We start from the raw sequence: 21,692 nt of genomic DNA, 5'->3' as shown, positions 1-21,692 counted from the left end.
TGGTCGTATTTTAATTGCCTAAACAAATTATGTTTTGTTTTATCTTACATTATATAGCAAAAACAAGCCAGATGATTTCTATTTTCGCAAGATGACTGAACAAGAAGATGAGAAAAAGGAGGGTTTTTTACGACGTCTTGCAAAAAAGGTTTATATTTATTTTGTCTAACTGAGTCAAACAGATTACACCGTTTTTGCTGTGTATCATAAAGAATAAATCAAAAAAGCTTTAGTTTAAATAGTGTTTTTATTTTTTAGACAAGGTTGAATTTTTAACAAAAAACCATAAATGGTATAAAACTGAAGTAAATAAAGTATCATACTGGCTATATAATTGCTTCATTCTGGTTGAAATCATCTATACAATTTGCAATGAACGTTTCTATTTTTAGGTCGCCAAATACATCAGCACAATGATTATAATTGGTATTGTTTTAACTGGAGCGTTAGTGACAAAGGTTTGGAACTAGTTTGAAATTTTATACTTGGCTTTTTAATCTCAACTCATAAATCTGAATATCTTGAATAAATTTGAATATCTTGAGAACAGACTCACAAACAAACTAGGCTTATCTCAACTGATCAACACTGAAAACAATAAAAAACAGACAATAATGAAAGATTTTAAAAAAGATAATAAAAGATCTACTCTATGTTCACTGTTTTTATTGTTTGATAGATATACGCTTGGTGGAATATTATTCTGTTTTATTGTCTCAATTTTTAGTCAAAAAAGATTTGTACTCTTGCGATATGCAATTCAGAAAAGTTGCATTCTCAGAAGATGTGCTCTATAATTAATATATTTTGTTTCTCACTTCGATTTTGTTATTTTTCAGTCTACTTTATTTGTTCTCGGCAACGCCTACACACAGGACTACAGTAATAGCAAATGCCCATACGTGAGAGAAGGCCGAGGTCAACAATACAATTATCCAAGATACATGGTCATGTTGATATTGATGAGCTGTCTTTGTTTTCCTGAACTTATAGCACTTTTTTACAGTTTGTGGAAAATTAAAAAATCTGGTAGTGCGCGAGACGAAAAATCTAGTTGGAAAAAACCAATTCTGGTAAATATTTTTAAGGTTTCATGCCTTCTTGTAAAATCTATTCAATGTTATATTTTATCAACAATAATTATTCAATAAATTATTGTTTTTCATTAAAGACAATGTTAATAACTTCGCGCTTATCAAGTGTACTTGTGCTTTGATCTTAAAACCAAGAAATATATATAATCGAACCGGTTTTTATGACCAGGTTACCAGTAGGTATATACTTGACTACCAGCCTTGGTATTTACAGATTACTACTACTGAAATCCTTCATGCTGTCGGACTCACTTTTCTAGTTTTCAAAGTTATTCCAAATATTGATGCGACTCTGGCAAGTTTGATGTTTTCACTGGTAGCTTTGTTCCCATCAATTATTCACATAATAGCAAATTGGCAGAAATCCAGAAACGGCAAAATAGCAAATTTCATATTGAGCATAATTGCATTCGTAAGTAAACTTTTATTAGAAAATTATTTTGTTGTAGCCCTTTATAAATATAATAATCTTATTTGCTATATGTTGTGTGCAGATTCTTTTATTGTTTGGATACTGCTTCATATGTTGGTTGGTCTATGAACAAGAACAGAACTTAGTAGTTACAATATTCGCTGTTATAGGTGAGTTTACTTTTTTGCCTAGACAATAATGTTGCTAATGATCTTAATCGTAAGCAGTACTTGAAATGACAAAAGTGGTGGACTATTTTGAATTATTCTCGGTGAAAGTTTATAAAACAGTTCTTCTTCTGTCTGTCTGTCTGTCTGTCTGTCTGTCTGTCTGTCTGTCTGTCTGTCTGTCTGTCAAAAAGACTGTTTCCAAAACAAACAAGCTTGCGCAACCATCTAAATAATGCAATCACAAAAAAATTATTTTTCGTAGTTTAAAAAAGTTCGAAGTTGATTATCAACGATTCAAAAGTGTACCTAAACCATCTTAACCCAATAAATGCTAATTTATCAAGTTTAAATGGTTTCATAAAACATGATCTATAATCTATTGTAACTATATTTTAATGTTCAAGCGTTGCTTCTTATGTCAACTCGGTATTGGGAAAACTTCATATACCTGAAAGCAACAGAAAGAAAAATCGAGTCTTCAAGATTTCAAAATTGTGCTCTCAACGCCTTCCTTAGAATCTGTGTTATTGGTAACTATATGCATTATCATAATCAAATTATGATCTGCTGATCTTATATAAACTTTTACTAAATCTTAGTAAGCTAGGTAATTTTATAGTATAAAATCTTTTACGCGTTATGGCAACATGTGAATTACTCACGTCTTTATCGATATGATACTTTCAAAATATCCTTTTCAGTGCATCCGTATTCCTCTGACAATTGATGAATCCCATGATGTTTTTATTCAATAAAATAAGTTATTAGACTTTTATGCCGCAATTTATTGTGGTTAATTGACTTTTTCCCAACAAATTGTAAACGCAGTGAGTGATCACAAAATCGTCAAAACGTGAACGTGAATCAATAATTTAACTTACAACAAAATGAAAAGAACTTGGAAAATGAAAATAATAAATTGATTCTAATAGATTTGAATGACTTTAATGCGGCCTATTTTAACCTTATTTATAGAATAGGATTTACATATTTATCCCGGGGAGAGGAAAGTCGATAAGACGGCTTAACCATATGGCGAACCAAGGCCTCTCGTCCGGTTACCACGTCGGGATTAATAGGATTAGTTAGTTATTTGTTTTCGAAAGCATGGACTTGATGGTCGAGGAAGCCGTAACCGATCAGCGGTTACGTGAACCACCCCTCGGCAGCGGTGAGTCCAGCAATCCTCTCGCACATACCCATCCCGCATAGGATTCGAACCTGCGAACCCACAAAGTGTAATTAGAGGTGCGGTGGCGAACGTATTTCTAACGCTTGGCACGATGAGCCAGACCGCCGCGCCTGATGTGATATATATGTATAATTAGTCCAATCTAATCGACTCTAAAATTCATTGAATCACGACAGTTTCTAACTACAAACTTCTACGTTGATTCACGGGAGCCAGAGCTTCGAGACCAAAGAGTCGCATGCGGCTCAGTAGCTCCTAGCGCAGGGGTTCTCAATCTTTTTTCTGTCAAGTAACCCGAGTCACGAAACAATCAACGCGAACCTCCGGTAATCAGACACCAAACAAAGTTTTGATATACTGATATATTGATTAACAATTTGTCGCAACACCAATTTATTGACCCTATGTAACTAAATTAAATCTTTTTGTTGATATTATTGCCCTTGTCGTCTGCCTAACTAATGAATTTTTAAAATCCCCCCAAAGTTTTAACATGCATAATCACGTCTCCAATGCTCGCAGCACGCTGTCTTTAAAGATTTCACAGTTTGTACGCGAAGCCTTGAATTTCAAATTGTTGCGTCACAATCACAACAACGCAAGATCAGGGAAAATCTACGTTTCAATTGGCGTCTAGTTTCAATGGGCACGCATTTTCCAATGGTAGTGATAAAGGATAAAAACAGCACCATACAAAAATTCGATTGTCATCCAAGTATCGGTGGAAATCTTCTCGTGAACCCCCGGGGGTTCGCGAACCCCAGGTTGAGAACCCCTGTCTTAGCGTATAGAAAACTACTTAATTTTCTGTTTGAACAATAGTGAGATTTCACAGTTTTCATAATTTGACATAAATTTATTTGTTATTTTTCAGTTTTGTTTTTTTTCGTCATATATATCCTGGTGTCGATAAAAACAAATCTTTTCTCATTGTCTGTAGTTTTTGAAGATCCCACACGTCACTAGAGTATAAATAACTACTAAACTTAATTGTTCAGGCGGTGATAAAATGTATCTATATTATTCTATATTTTTTTTATTTTTATAAAACTCCATTTGTTCTTTTTCAGTTTTGTTTTCTTTTGTCATTTATGCTGGCATCGATAAAAACAAATTTGTTGTGTCTGAGAAAACAAATGGCGATCCGATATTTTTCAAAGACTACAGCAGAGTTGACAGAAGATGTTCGAGGTTAATATAAGGCGTTAATATAAACAAATATTAAATCACGATCCAGTTTGATTAGTTCAGTCATAATTTTTGCTCTGTTCTTTTTTTCAATTTTTTTTATGGTATTCTATATTTTTCATGTGTGATCATTTATACCTTGAATTGAAATGAATTATTTTACTGATATATTTTAATCAATCGTTATGATATTATGATGACTAGAAACGTATTAAAAAAAAAAACTTAGTTAAAAAAAATTGTTGAAGTTAAATTTTGTTTTGCAGAATAATGACTGCATTTTGGTTTGCGGCTGTAACACACTGTCTCTCAGGACTGGGTACGTTTTTCTTTGGGAGTATGGCATGCCAGACACTGATTCAAATACCCGGATTTTGGCTTCCTCTGGTACTAGCAACTCCGATTATGATTGTACTGAGTGCAGCTTTTTCAATTCCGCAATTTAATCCCGCAAGTCTGACACTGATGGATTTTTATAATTTACGTAAGTAGTGAGTAGTGATGTTAACATTTTGTAAAATATTCAACTAATCTAACATATGATTGTAGGCATGGATTGTGATTTGGTGTAAATCCATTTATGTATTGTTCGAAAAAAAGCGGCACCTGTTACATATGTTTAGTTCAGAATTGAAAATTGTTTTCAACGATAAAATAAGATCTCACACATTTGTATCTGATTTACAGCTTTGAAATATCCCGAAATTAACGATTTTATTGGTTGGAAGACCAATTATCAGTTGGATGACTGGTGGGTGCTTATAGTTGGGTTTGCAACTGCTTGGCTAGGCCTTATTTTGTTGACGTTATTTTTGTGGAAACAGAATCAAGAGAGACTGGAAAGGTGATAAACTTAATTTACTCATATTAAGTCATATTTTTACACCTATTGTTAAATTTTAGACTCTTTGTTTATAAGATAATCTGGTTTTTGAAAATTCAATTTAGCAGGATTAGTAAAAAATTTGGGGTCCACTGTATATGGTCCACCGAACTGAAAACCATTAAATTTGGGTGAAGTTTTCATTAGGAAGTATAAGAGAAAATGTTATAATTATAGAATGCAATGATTGGTATCATAAAGACTAGATATTTCGCGAGAATAAAACCCTTTGACACTTCTTAAGATTTGTTTAAGGCTTGATTTGAAGTAAGTGCATCATCACTTTGCCAATTGCCTCTATCACAATTCTGAGAAATAAATGGCAAGATTTAAATTTATGAACAGAAACGTTATAAATAATCATTGAATATAATCCTAAACTACTAATCAGAAGTGTTAGTACAAAATAAAATGAGGGAAATAGTATTTTTATATACGAATAGCAGATTTCTAATGAAATTTGAGTGTATTACATTCATTCTTATTCAAAGAAAAATTATTTAAACTCGTTTTTTTCTAGAAATGAAATTCTTTTCGTCAAACCAATCTTTGCTGGTTCTTTCATCGCCGAATCGATGCTGTTGAACAGAAGACAATATCCGATACAAGAATCAGAATACAATAAAAAGAGGTATAATACATTCACTAAGATATTGTGTGTTACTTTGAATAAACATCAAAAATATATATTACAATTGATTTATTGAATGTTTTTAGGAAAAAAGGAAACAAGGCAAAAGATGGTTCATCATCCATACCAAAAGTTTATCTGTGCGCCACCTTGTGGCATGAAAATAAACAAGAAATGACACAGCTTTTGAAAAGCATAATGAGGTATAGAGCCCGAATACTAAACCGTATTAACCCGTACTATTCTAAATCATTTAGAAGTATTGCAACTAATTAGCAATGTCGCAAATTAAATTTTACTTTAAATTTAATCATTCAAAACTCAATCGAATCCTTCACTGTCTTAATACTTTTTACAGACTAAATAAGTTCCGTAACGACCCAAAGAAAGTAGCTCGTGACTATTTTGAGTTTGAGGTTAGTATTATGTGAACTCTAACTGTGTAAAATTTATACAACGTCATTTGCCAACAAAAAGCATTTGTATTAAAATTTAAATTTTAAAAACAACTTCAGTTATTTAAGTTTGCCAAAAAAAATCACAACCACGTGTTTTAGCTTCAATTAAACGCCGTTGAAAGCTTATTGTAATTATAATTAAGAATTCTATTGAAACAATTACAGTCATATGACTTCTTTATTCGTTTGATATATTTATATTTTCATTGTAAATGTTAATGGACTCTTTGATATTCCTCAGGTTCATATTTTATTTGATGACGCTTTTAATGACGGACAACTGAACGAGTATGTCACAAAGTTCCTCAAATTGATACCGGAAGCTGCAAAGTACGTATGATATTAGAAAGTTCTATGTTTTATTAACAAGTATAAATCTCCATTTTTATTCAACGACGACAATTTTGAGCATTTCGTTCATATGCAATGAAAATTCTTTTTTTTTTTTTTCTAATCATTTGTCGTCATCCATATCATCTACTAAGAAATTTTGATCAACATCTCAACCTAACTTCATAAATAAAAAATACTTTCTGAATAATAATATATTTCATAGAGTTCGTTTATTATAAAATTGAGTTTATGTAATTATTTAAAACATCGTTATTTAATTTTAGTAAAATTAAAAAAGATAATAGCGAAAATATTATGGACCAATTTTGTGGAACACCATACGGCGGAAGAATAGAACTGCAAATACCTGGGAATAATATAATTATACACCTGAAAGACAGTTCAAAAATCAGGTTCCTAATATTGCCTTTTTTATTTTTTATTTTAACGCTCGAAGATGAATTATACTGACTTAAGATATCTTTGTAGCGTATAATACAATGTGTAAAATTAATTGCATTTGGGTATTAATATAATTATTATTGGTAAAATTTCAAAACAATAAAAAAAGCACATCGTCAAGAAATATTATTTGTATATTCTTCTATAAAACTTCATCTTTTTTTCAATTGTACGATTTATATACCGTCATTCTTTCGTTTGCAGACATCGCAAACGTTGGTCCCAGTGTATGTACATGTACTATATATTGAAGCATTTGCACAAAGGTATAGAAGATCAGTTGAAAAATGTCTATATTCTTGCTCTGGACGGAGATGTGGACTTTCAACCAGAGTCATTGACAATGTTATTGGATCTAATGAAAAAAGATGATAATGTAGGAGCAGCGTGTGGACGAATTCACCCTATCGGTATATGTTTGTCACATAACAATTCTATCAAGCTAAGCTAATCTCTAACTGTCAATATTTTTTTCGAATTACCAACTGGTAGCTTATTATCATTACTCTAAATATGAAAAATTGACACTCATTCTTCATAGTAGTCATTGATACTTTTTGATTATATATTATATTAATAAAGTACGAGCGTATTCGACAGAAGAGCAAAAAACATTTATATTTAACGCAGATTTTATTGGTTTATTGTTCTAGGTAGTGGACCAATAGTCTGGTTTCAAAAATTTGAGTATGCAGTCGGACATTGGTTGCAGAAAACAACAGAAGATGTTCTTGGATGTGTTCTGTGCAGTCCAGGATGTTTCAGTTTGTTTAGAGGAACTGCTCTAATGGAACCAAATGTTGCTGGAACTTACACTGATGTAGCGGAAGGAGCTCGACAAAAAATACAATGGGATCAGGGTGTGCTCTTTAATCATAATATTTTGCCACTTTTGTTTGCCAGGAAAATAGCTTAAAAAGATATATTATTTAGCAAGTTGATATGTTAATGGACGATTTGACACATTAAATAAATATTTGTGTATTCCATCCAAATTTATTTTAAAAGGCGAAGATAGGTGGTTGTGCACGTTGCTGTTGAAAGCAGGAAAAAAGATCGAATACTGCTCAGTTTCCGATTCGTACACGTTTGCACCAGAAAGTTTTAAAGGGTTTTATGATCAAAGAAGGTTGTTTAGATTTATTTATAAATTGTAGCACACTGTGTATATACTCAATTAACTGTCTTTTTGTATATTCTTTCAGACGATGGGGGCCATCAACATTAGCAAATATATTTGACATTTTGCTCGATGCAAAAAAAGCCATCAAGAATAACGAATGTATAAGTCGTGGATATATTGCTTATCAGGTCACTTTGGGTATATATGACACAATCTCTACTTCATTTACCAATCTTCATTTTTGTACTTTTCAGATGGGTTTGATGGCGGCCTCACTTCTTGGACCTGCTACTGTCGTTCTAATTATACAAGGAGCTTTTCAATATGTATTCAACATGAGTCCAATCGGGGGATTGATGGCTGCACTAATACCAGTGATCATTTTTGTCATCATATGCTACACTACCAAATGTGACTTTCAAATACTCGTGGCTCAAATTTTATCCCTCATATATGCTCTAGTGATGATGGCCGTTTTAGTCGGAGTTATTGGACAAATGGCAGAGAGTAAGAATTAAATATTTCTTCATAGGTTGTATTTTGCAAACAGTTCATATTAATCTCATTGTCTTTTGGCATATCATTGTTGTCTGTATAAACAGCTGAATATGATATATATGAATATATGAACGTATCATATATTATCCTAAATACTATTCTAATGTTTTAACAATAAACGGATACACTATTTGTAATACTTATGCATGCAAAGCCATTTTGTTTTCACAGATATTTTGAATCCTACTTCGATGTTCATGTTGATAATGATTGGAATGTTTGGACTAACCGGAATATTGCACCCAACAGAGATAACGTGCCTGTTGCATGGTTTGATGTACTACATATGTGTTCCGTCTGCTTTCATATTCCTTGTAATATACAGTTATTGCAACATGCATGATGTATCATGGGGGACAAGAGAAGACAAACCCATAAAACCTGATCCCAATGAACTGGTAAATAAGTTAGAACTGAGATGAACATTATACGAATAGAATATAGGTCTAGAATAAATATTTCGTTCTAATCAATATAAAACTATATATACTTTATCAAAGATCAATTATTAAGAAATCTCCGAGGAACAAAACAAAAGAAGATAAAACCAAGCAGGAATTGAATAAAGGAAACTACGGCGTTGGCTGGGGGAGCCTATGCAAATGTGCAATATGCCTAAACGATTATGAGCCAATTCCCACGGAAGAACCGGGAAATGACGAGACAGTGCAAGATGAACAACCAAAAAAAGAATATCCGGGAAAGCCAACAAAGGGTATTTCCTCCCACATTCAACCAATTTTTTCAGAGAACAAACCTTTCATTCATTATATTTTAAATTTAAAAAGTGTTGTTCGATGATAAAAATTGACTTACGGAGTAAGTCTAATTAAACTAGGAATTGAAGCTTATAAAAAACTTTAATCGCCTGAACTTTGAACTCACAAACAAATGACGAATACAAAGTATTATGAGAAATGATTTGTTTATGGAAATGTGTTTTAGTATATTATCTCTTGTTCGTAATCTGTCATCCAAATTGTTATTCAAGTTTATTGAGATAAAAAATATTTTTCACAAAATATCACATTTCATATATTGCAGACATCGATGAAATACGAAAAGACGCCAAAGTAAGTGGTGTATATGAGGTTTATTTTCTAAACACATCTTAAAAAACTATAAAAAGTTGAGTTACAACAATAATAGTAAAAATTATCGTTCGGCGCATACGTTTTTGCAAAATCTTTTAAGCTACACGACATATAAACCGAATGTTTTTAAAATAAATAAAAAGCGTACATAAAACAGTTCTTTAACGATTACACCGACATAACAATATAGAAAACATATAGATTTTTGAACGATGCATTTGCTAAACCATAGAGCAACGATTCGATGTATTTGTTAATTGAATACTTAATATTTTTACCTTTTAGTACGATGAAAGATGCAAAGCCTCGGGAATTAATTGGAACCTGGCCCATCAATGGCCGTACACCAAACCTCTTGTTATGTGAGTTGATTTTTATGATTTATTAGCCCCAATCAACAGTTTCCAGTTTCTAACCTTTGTATAACCTTTGCATGAAGATTTTTCAAATAAATCTTTCCTTTCAATGGTATTTATATAAAGGATCCGTGTAAATGAACCTAGCCTAACAAAAAAAAAGGGAAAAAATATTATCTTTTTTTCTTGTATTATGTTTCATAAATAATTTCAAAAAATGTCATTTGCCTTATGCGATGAAACAGTTGAATAAAAAATGTTTTCAATAACGAATTAACAGAAAAGTACAAGACGATGAGAAAGAGTTTTGGAATAAACTGATAAGCAATCGTCTGTCCCCACTAAACAAAAGCGACCCTAAACAAAAAGAGTTGAAGAAGAAGCTGGAAGGCGAATTGAAAGATTTTCGTAACCAAATGACTGCTGGATACTTTTTTATTAATAGCATTTGGATCGTTCTGACATTCTCGTTAACTCTTGTTATTCAAGACGTCAATATTACATTTTATGACAAATATGGCAATGCCATCGTGGTGAGTTATTTTGAGCAATACATTTTTAACTTGTGCATATACATATTACGAGAATATCGAGGCGTTGGCTGTTTATCAGTAGATTATAATCGTTTATTAGAAGTTATCAAAAATATTAACACTTTCACTCATGTTGGATGAACTCAATGTGCTATTACATTGTGCTATCTTTTATATAAAATGGGACTGAAAGCAGCGTTAAATGGTACTATGAAATCGAAACGTTTATAATAAATGTGATCAGGTTAATTTCAAAATCATCGCAGAGTTCACATAACGAATGTGCTGCGACGTTGGAATAAAACATCAGTCTTCTGCGTACTGTCTTTAACTTTTCCAAATAAAAAGACTGAAACTTGAATTAATAAATAGGTGACTAAATTATTAAACTAGCAATAAGGTAAAGTATTAATTTTTGTCTCACCGATTTCAACTAATCCGGGGAAATCACTATAGGCCAACATGATTCTCAGTGGAATAAACAGTGAGCAGAACAATATCAATAGTTAATTAGTTCATAGTCAGGATTTCAGTAAAATTCATTCAATCAATATTATAACTGACATATAATAATTGTTTATTAAACGACATTTTACAGCTCAACCCGCTTGCTTTTCTCTTTTTGATCTTTTTTGCCGTTATCCTGATCATTCAGTTTGTGTCGATGCTTTTTCACCGATGGAATACCTTCTTACATCTCATGGCGCAAACTAGTTTTTCTTTGAAGGATTTAAAGGTAATCTAGATGTAACAGTGGAAACCGAACTTTTCCTTCATTAATTCTGAAGAAACATACGTATTCTAGAGAGCACGTAATAATTGTGAAATGCGTTTAGATTACTGAAACTTTTGGGAACATACCCAAACAGAGTTCATGGGTAAACAAATTGTCTCCGTAATCGTAAAAGCAATTACAAAATTTATCGTGTGCTCAATATGTTCACGTTGGTTTGCATGCACTGACACATTGATCGCATGAATATGTTTTTAGTAGTCTCGTTTATTTATTCGCTTTTCAGAATGGAAAAGGAAAAAATTATGAAAATAAAAACAAAAAGCACAAAGGAAAATCGGCAAATGGCCAATATTTCTCGAATATAAATATGGCTTTTTCGTGAGTAAACAAATTTTATTCTTCAATGCCCATAGGCTAAACGTCTTAACACAAAATAGTTTGAGGTTGATGAATTTCAGCAATATTCAAGTTGAAATTTGTAAATTCCGACATTCAGTTTCTAAAGATTGGGAGCAGTTTAGCGTTTTTATTCTCTATGTTTTTTTGCCCAATTTCAATATTCATCAACATTTGGAAACGGCTATAAATCAATATTCCCCTTTATTGCATGAAGCGCGACATTCAGACAGAATCAGTGTAAGAAATAAGTGTGTATAGAAGAAGATGGCGTTTTAATATTTCTACGTTTTGAAGCAATTTTAAGATATCAAAAATCGTTCTAACCTAGAATTAATACAATTTAAAAATACCACTGTTGTTTCAGCCCCGAAGAGAGAACAACGAAAGAGGGAAGTGACATTAAGTATACCACTACATCGCTCAAAATCGAGGACAACGTCGACGTCTGACTTTGTTTATATTCTAATGTAAATAGTTGACGAACATTGACTTTTGAAAAAATTGGAAGTTATTCTTATGAACCAGCAAACCGCGATCAACTGCAAAAAAAATTCTCCATCTTTCTAATTTATAATTTTGTGTAATTTTCTGAAATTACTGATGGATAAAAATCTTGGATTAAATTACCCAATAGCTTATAACATAAGATAATCTCTTTTGTAGAAACGCGATTCAAATTCTTATTTTCATTACAACTCTTTAATCTTAATTTATCAATACAAGCTCTGGGGTTTGAGCTTTTCTGATAGCCTTTGCCTTCCACAGTGGTTCGATTATACAGTCGTGCGAACCCCATTCTGGAATGCCATTAATAATCAACAGAGACATTGTTTTAGATCTTAGACGACCACAGAAAATTGGTTACGTGTGCTGCAGCTGATAACTAAGCAATATAATATGTATTTGGAGTTTTGGCAGTTATAACTTAAGGTTATGTAAAGCTATTCATGTTGATGCATCTTACTCAATGTTAATGTAGTGATACTGTAAACATATAATTTCTTAAATAAGTTCTCTCTTGTTAGTCAGTTTCGTACAAAGTAGAATCCGTTTTTCTTTGGAATCACATCACTGGCCTGATCAAAATTCTTTGCAAAAAAATGTAAAGAAAAAAACAAAAAATTCGTTTGAAAAAAATTTCCATATTTTTTCATACGTCGCTAAAAATTCGATTAGTGTAGTAATCCAATGAATTTTTCAAGAGAAACTAACTAGATTGGCTATCGCCTCATATATATATATACTTTTTGTGTTAACAAACAGCTTGTTCAATTGACATTCGTTTACAATTTTGTTTGAATAGGGTAATACGATTAATAATTTTTCATCGTTACTCCAAACTTTAGTATATCGTTAGCATTTGTTCCAGCTATTAATGGTTTTCAATATGTTTAGTTTATGATGTTTCGCTTATATAATTTATTTTGATATAAACTAGTGATTTCTTTGTACGCAATCAATATATTTTATGTGCATAACACGTTTTCTTAGCACATATGAAAAGATACAGGATGGTTTTGAAAATGTTATATATTTTCCCATGCGATGGGAATTTTAGATGCCGCAGTCGTTTTTGTGACTAAATACACGAGATACTGGGTTGAAAGTACTAGGCCGCTGCATTCAAATTAGACATTTTGAAATGTGACCGTGATGGATACCATACCGTTTCAAACCACTTTGCAGCGCAGGGTATTGGGCAGCTGGCAAAGGCTCTCTCATATTGAGTATACATATTCATTGAGTTGGGTTACTCGATTGTCGCTTTTAGTTGAAGATTTTTCCGAAAGGCAGTATTACCTAGTGTGACTGTAACTGCTACCTAAGAAGAATTATTCCATGATGGTGGGGTGTGCAACCTTTACACAGAAGATACAAACTAGAATATCGGTTAGAAACCGAAGACTTATCGATCGAAGGTTAGGGGATCCCCCAAAACAGTGGTCTTACTCCATAGTGACATCGTGTGTCCCATCACTAATTAATAATAACTCGCTAATTAAGAGACATAATATATCCAAAATCAATAGGCTTCTGATCCGAGCTATGATGAATGTACATGCAAAATTTGGAGCAGATTCAAACTTGCTTTCGTGAGATATCGCGTGCATCTAACACACAGACATACAGACAGACAAATACCTATCAACATAATTACCGATCTTAAGTAAGTAAGTAATAACTTGGTGAAACCGCGGGCCGCAACCCTATTTAACATAGGATTTCTAGTAGTGGTACCCCCCAAAAAATCGGTTATTGATCTCATGATCTGCTTTGTTCGCTTCGCACAAGCTAAGGCATTATACCGGCATAGACATAGCTAAAAAAATAGACTTGAGTATACACTATTCGAAAATGGCACCGATCCGCGGACCGCACAATTTTCTGATATTTTCCGCGGGGAAAATATGATCTTACCCGCGCAATGCCAATACTGTCAGTCATTCAATATTGATTTTCATATTGCGAGTGATTACAAATGATTTATTCCTTGCTTGGGTATAGATTTTTAGGAATATTTTATATATTGCTGCATTGCTATATCTTACCCTCTGAGTCGAGCATATTCTACTTTTTCTATTATAAGCAACTAAGTATGACTTAACAACATTATTATCTAATTGTAATACTGTCAGCTGCACTGCATTAAACTCAGAATTGCTTTCTATCTAGCCACAAAATGTACTGATTTGTTCTCGATATCCTTTTGCTTAATTTTCTTTGTAGGAGATATTTATTCAATGTACAAATTTTTTCGGATTTTTCCGAGGAAAAGAGGATTCCGATTAGAAAGGATTCTGATATGAGAGAAATATGCGCGGATGGATTTAGAAGATATATATTGTTTTGGTTGACGTAATTGATGAACAAAATAAAATATTTTTTGCCACCGAGTCGCTAACATACAGTTAGTTATGTGTCCACATCGAGGAAATCATTTAAATGTGACCGAAGTGTACCGAATATTTACGCTGTCATCTCAAACACTCGTATGACGATGATTCGTCTATTTACTCGAGCGCCCATCCCACAACAATCTGTTCAGCGTATCCCAATTGTGGGCAAAGATTCATCAGGGCGCCCACCGTCTTTTCTCATTTTATCAGTTGAGTAGCATATTTGTAATGTTAGAAGGAAAAATACAAGTTTAATATTCTTCCCAGCTAGAAATATAACAAATTATACTGCGTTATATACCGGTGTTTGGGTCACATAATCTAACGCGAACTTCACTTAATACTCAAACGGGGCGCCGCGGCGCACAAGTACGTTCCCATAATTTTACTGGTCAACGGAGTTTGGCGAACATAAGTGATTTTTAAGTAAACAAGACACTGAGCTAATCAATTACCGACTACCTTTTATCTAAATTTTTTATGTAAAAGATGGATCAATAGTAGTGTTACGGTTACTTTATTATTTGTCAATGTTTAATGTAACTCTACTTTTAGCGCACCCTGTATATACACCTGTATTTGTATCGTTTTTTGGATTGAGAAATCATTAAATTCTTTATTTTTCCTTTATATTTTTCTTTATTCAATATCTTACCAATACGCGATACTGATGCTGCTATACCAAAAGCATTGCGAAATAACCGTTCACAAAGCAACACTTCTCAAAAAATACAGTGTATTAAAGCAATGTAGGCTAAATCACGGGCTTGTCCTTGGGAAACGTCCCATAGGATGAGATGGAATGGGACAGCACACATTTGTATTTCCCATGGGACACGTGGGACACGAATTTTTGGGGAAATGATGTTAAAATATTTCGTTGTGGACTCCGTGTCCATATATTTGAGCATAGCTCTGTTGTTAGTTATAAAGAGCAAAATATATTCAGCATTAACAACATACTCCGTGATGAACAAATGTATAATAGCTATGGATATAAAGTTAACGAAGTCCGTAAATTTTTTTGTTTTGCATTTCGCTTCCTACATGTAGTCCTATTTAGTAGACGCTAAACCTAAATTTCACAATTTTTATTGAATTTTATTCCAATAGGATTCACATGGGATGGGATGGGACAGGCATAATTGCTATGGGATGGGAATGGGACAGAAAAATATGTTCCATGGACAAGCCTGCTAAATTGTAATTTAGCCTGGCCAACACGTGTGGCAATATTATAGGACAACGAAAATTGACACAAATGATTAATGAATAACGCAGCAGCGTGAACAGGTTCATATGGGTAAACGCACTCAAATCTTCAAAACGATCCTGGATATTCGCATGTGTAATTATTAACGAAACGTTCAATGCAGATAAAAGCACTTTATTGCTTGGATAAAAATATAGGTAGCTGACATTATAATAAAATTGTATAAGCTTAAATTTCAATACACTCAAACAGCATAGACCAAGCATATTTAAAACTGACAACAGCTGGAGCAAATGCTAACGATATAATAAACTTTGATGAAACTATAAAAATTATTTGATATATTACCCCATTCAAACAAAAATGTAAAAAAGTGTCAAATAAAACTAAGCAGTTTCAGAATTCGACACACTTTGCTACGACAAAAATTTATTTATCTGTTTTGATAGCCGATCTAGCTAGGTTCTCGTCTCCTGTGAATTTGAAAATTTTAATTAAACAAATCTAATTATCAATAAGGACGAATGAAAAAAAAGTAGGGATTTTTAAAACAAACTCTTTGTTTTTCCTTCGATCTTATTATTTTTGGCCCCAAGCCAGTGGTGGGATCCGAAAGTATAAAACGCGTTCACTTTTGTGTGGATTGAGTAACAACAGGTTCCCTCATTTTAGAAATTGTATGTATTTCACTATGTAAGCTGCATTAACATGGCACGCTTTACATAAATTCAAATTATTCGAATTCAAAACACCAAATATAACGTTAGTCGTCAGCTGTGGCGCGCAAAACCCTTTTTCTTCGGTCGCCCAAAACAAGAACGCGTTGGCGCAAACCCCACGATTCCCACCACTGTCCGAAGCAAGTGGTTTGAATGGAAAAAGCGTTATAAAAAGAATACTATAGCCTGAGTTTGTATTAATAAATTAAAATTCAAGGGATTGTAATTGAAATTAAAAGTGTAAATCGCGTTTCTTTGAAAAAGTTTATCTTATGGTATAGTGCTATTGGGTATTTCAATCCAAGGTTTCTATTCATCATTCATTGTAGCGGAAGACACAAAATTAGTAGAAATTAGAAAGGTGGAAAATATTATTTGCAGTTAGTTGATCGCTATTTGATGATTCAAAAAAGTGAGTTCAAAATTCATCATCTTCGCCAACTATTTACATTGTATTACTTTCAAGCTCGGACGTTGGTTTTCTTCTGGCTATTGACCAATGTGGTGGTATGCTTAATGTCACTTCCATTTTCCAATGTTTCCCTGAAACAAAAACAGTGATTTATTAGTTATCTTTTTCAAATTATATTAAATTAAATTATAATAGTTCTCGGTTAGAACGAATTTCGAAGTCCTAAAATTTCTTTGAAGCCTAATATTAAACAGTTTTCCTTTCTGTTACACACTACTTACAAAAAATAGTTATTTTCAGTAAGATTTTGTTTCACTGTCACACCTCAAGCGATAGTGAAAATAGCGACTGATTCATAGCTGTCTCAAAATGATTGTGAGTATTATAATTTCGCGAGAAAAAGTTTGGATGAATACGCTGAAACTGCATCGCATATCACACTTTCAAATTTGAATAAATTCATGCATCTTAAATTCATCTTATTGCCTTTTCATCAATTTCAAATTCGTGTTAATATGTTTAGCTTATGTGCTTTGCAGAATAACTTTTGTATACTCACGAAAAAGCCATATTTTTGAAATTTGGAAATTGTTCTTGGTTCTTATTGTTGGTATATTCATCCATTTTAGCTTTTTGATCCTAAACAGACAATAATAATCAAGATTACTGAAATAATGCTCAAACAATCAATGTGTCAGTGGATGCAAACCAACTCACAAATGGCTCACACATATATTATTGGCTCATACAAAGAAAGATACAGAGTGATTCCAGACCCTCTTCAAAAAAAGAGAATTTTCTAATTATCCTCATCGTAATGAAGAAAATTCATTTCTTAACTTCTGTTTTTGTATGGTTATAACAGAACTTTTCAGTAATCTGAAACGCTTTGCATGAAAGTTAAGTTCTCCATATATTGGAATAGGCTCCGAATAGGGTTTTCATAAGTTCTTCTCTTCTGTGATGTTAAGTTTCTTCAATTTTAATGAGGAAAAAGTTTGGTTTCCACTGATAAACCTAGATTACCTGCACATCGTTCCAAGAAAAACTAGTTTGCGCCATGAGATGTAAGAAGGTAATCCATCGGTGAAAAAGCATCGACACAAACTGAATGATCAGGATAACGGCAAAGAAGATCAAAAAGAGAAAAGCAAGCGGATTGAGCTGTAAAATGTGGTTTGATAAAGATTATTATGTGTCAGCATTTAAATTGATTGAATGAATTTTACTGAAATTGTGAATATAAACTAGTTAACTATAAGCAAGGATTCCATACCGTTTTTATTTCTAAGGTTTGTCCTTATTTTTGGCTTATTTTCAGCTTGTGTTCTTATTTTTGGCTTGCGTGTCTTTATTTTGTCTTATTTGGACTTTATAAAGGAAGCTTTGTGTTGCTTATCTTATCGCCAAAGCTTTATTGTGGCATCATAAAAGCAACACAATCTTATTTGGAACACGAAAGAGCAAGGCACAGATAGGCATGAAGCATTGTTAGTGTGCCAATCTTTAGGTTTTGTCGTGGTGGTGATTATTTTAGCCTAAATTTAAAAATGAGCAACCGTAAGAACGTTTTTTGTGAGTACGAGAAGGAATTCAAAGTTAAACGAAGCTTGAAGGGTGAGTGCTTCGCACACTGTGACGTCTGTAGTTGTGACATTAACCGCTTGAACCCGGCAAGCCGGTTTACCGGCTTGTTTGAGTACGCTCTGTGCCCCGGCAAGCCGGTTTACCGGCTTGTTTTTCGTGTCGGAGGTTATCAACTTTATGATCTCGTACCTCAAGAACCACAATGAGTATTTAAATAATTAAAAAATTTTATATTGCATGAAAGCTTGTTATTGGGACTAATTATATTGTGATGATCGGTGCTCTAATATACGATGTTTCAGTAAAATTGGCAATTTGAAAGTGCGTATGAAATTATTGTATGATAACAAATATTTAATATAAAGAATTTCGACTTCTTGCCTAAATAGCCACATATTCAATCGGCAATATATGTGGAGAATTTGAATAGCTTTTTATATACGTATCCAAAACGATTTTACGATGAGCCATTCAAATTTTATGACCAAATATATTAGATTATCTGTAGATTTAACAGCGACGCTGCGTCAAATTGATGTTCTCATTGAAGAGAGGCAACGTCTCGTCACGCACAACTTTACGCATATTACGCAAATGCAACTAAACGTGACGATATCCGCAATAACGTTACGTCGAGATGTTATTATTTAAATGTCCACAGGAAGTAATTAATTAACCCGATGCTACGCATTCAAAATTCGCACTACGCTTTGACTTTGACTGCCCGCTCAAGCCCCATTAAGTTGTGGTTACGTATACGCAATATGAACAAGATTGTGATTTTATTAGCGGATAACGGAACAATAAAGACCATGAAAAATGTATGTACATATAAGACTGCTTGCTAAAAATTTTAAATTGAATATTGCACTTTGTTGTGCCCGGATGCAATGAAGAACATGAAAATATTAAGCAGACTAAATCCAATATTGCACTTTGTTGTGCCAGTTATACCAATGGTTGTTGGTTTCGTTACCTATACATAGGTACTCATTACAGTATTTGTACTTATATACTGTCTCGCATCGTTTCAGCAACGTTTTGTCTTTAGCAGCTGGATTGTTTTTTTGGCAATAATGTAATAATAATTTTTTTGGCAATTTTGCTGCATACGACGCATCTATTATTAGAACTGGCGTTTTGCGGTGGGATATCTAGTTCTGGCGACGCATATGATCTTGTTGGAATAAGAGTTGCTCTTTCTGCATTATTAGTGCTCTCAGATATTATTCCATCCACTTGCTTCGCCTAACATTCGTAAAATCAGATATTTTGATCTGCAGAGCAGGCAAGTACTTATTTTGGTTGATATTTGAACAAATACTCATGGGCGAATAAAAGATTTTCCACGTGAAATTTTATATGACGATATTAACTTCACTTCGCTATTACTGCACGCATTACTCGACGTCGGTACTTCAATCCATACAGGGTTAATATCATATCGAAACTCGGCGACCGATGTCCCGCTGAGAACGTCGTCGTGAAAGGTATCTTGCGCATTTTGCCACGCAATACGTTTCGAACGTACTTATCAACATCTTCATGACGGTAGTCACGTGATCAGCTTTTGCGTAGCTGCGTAATCAGTGCGTCATGGCCGCTTATCGATGTTGTTCACCCGATACAATGTTACACAATTAAATATTTAAATATAAAATTGGTTATATGGCAGCCACAATAGTAATTCGAATATCAACAAAAAGCTTATAAAAAACTCTTTATGAACATCAAATATTGGCAGTATATTTTGTACCAAACTAACAAAATTTCAAGCCAAAACTCACATACATGCAGAAAAATGACTGTTAGATTGAGGTCAATTTTATTAATTTTGACAAAATGTATTTTAAAATGGAAAATACATTCTGAATGCACGATAAAATTTCCTTTCGATTGAAATGTCTCACAACGTGCTACCTATAATTGGTAAAAGTTACAAGCGTGCCAAATAGCCAGTATTTAGACTTATTTTATTGTTCTACCAATACGGCGCCGCGAACCTTCAGGGTGAGCGAGTAACTTCGCTCAGAGCCGTCAGAGTTCAAAGAGTTAACCTGGAGCCCATAGGAAAGCCAGCTATTTCTGCTCACAATGCAGAAATTTTTCCAGTCGTCATTATTTTGTGTTTCAGATCGATGGAATCCCTGACTATAAGTATTTTGTTGGTAAAACCGGTAAAGCAAAATGAATATTTCAGCTAGTTAGTGAAATCCAGTTTAAAAGCAAAGCGCACTATCATCGGAGATAACAATTTGAATCATTCAGACACTTAATTTATAAATCAAGTTTCACTTTTTGTTTTACTTGGGAAAGTTGAAAACTGCATACAGAAAAGCCTGGAGTTTTATTCCAACGCTGATGCACATCCGTTATATGGACTCCGCGATAATTTTGAAACTAACCAGATCGCATTTATTATAATTATTTTGTTTTCATATTAACATTCAACGATGCTTTCAGTCAAATTTTATATTAAAGATAGCACAATGTGAAAGCGCATTGAGTTTATCGAACAGGAGTGAAAGTGCTAATATTTGCTAGTGCAAAAACTCCGAATAAACGATTCTAGTATACTGATAAACGGCCAACGCCTTGATATTCTCGTAATATGTATATGCACAAGTTAAACATGTACCTATTGCAGAAATACAATTAAACATAACTCACCACGATGACATTGCCATATTTGTCATAAAATGTAATATTGACGTCTTGAATAACCATTGTCAGCGAGAATGTCAAAACGATCCAAATGCTATTAATGAAAAAGTATCCGGCAGTCATTTGGTTACGAAGATCCTTCAATTGCTTTTCTAGCTTTTTTTTCAATTTTTGTTGTTCAGGATCGCTTTTGTTAAGTGGAGACAGATACATTTCTATAAGATCATTCCAAAACTTTTTCTCATCCTCCTTTATTATCCTGTCGATTTGTTATAAAACATTTTTTCATTCAACCCTTTCGCCGTATGAGACAAATGATATCCGTTTTTAATAGGAGACAATAAGATAATTTTATTTGCAATTTTTCGTTCTATAATAGGTTTAGTTGTTCAGATCATTTTTCCGTATTTACACACGATTTATTTAAAAAAGCTTCTTAAAAAGGTTGTATCAAGGTTAGAAATGATGACCGAGTCTAATAAAAAGGAAAATCAACTCACATAACATGAGGTTTGGTGTACGGCCATTGGTGAGCCAGATTCCAATTAATTCCTGAGGCTTTGCATTTTTCATCATAC

At 33.1% G+C, this 21,692-nt stretch overlaps 1 protein-coding gene across 1 annotated transcript; it reads right to left on the bottom strand.

The window, feature by feature from the left end:
* Positions 1-15,918: 15,918 nt before the first annotated feature.
* On the bottom strand, positions 15,919-21,685 carry LOC144422073 (chitin synthase-like). The gene is made up of 5 exons (XM_078111847.1): positions 21,615-21,685; positions 21,121-21,373; positions 17,890-18,027; positions 17,423-17,502; positions 15,919-16,994 (listed from the first exon to the last, which is right to left on the bottom strand). Coding segments are annotated over exons 1-5 (555 nt in total). The 5' UTR covers positions 21,617-21,685; the 3' UTR covers positions 15,919-16,912.
* Between the last annotated feature and the right edge of the window lie 7 nt (positions 21,686-21,692).

Source organism: Styela clava, chromosome 4, assembly GCF_964204865.1.
Source record: "Styela clava chromosome 4, kaStyClav1.hap1.2, whole genome shotgun sequence".
Lineage (NCBI taxonomy): Eukaryota > Metazoa > Chordata > Ascidiacea > Stolidobranchia > Styelidae > Styela > Styela clava.
This window is presented reverse-complemented; position numbering and strand designations above follow the sequence as displayed.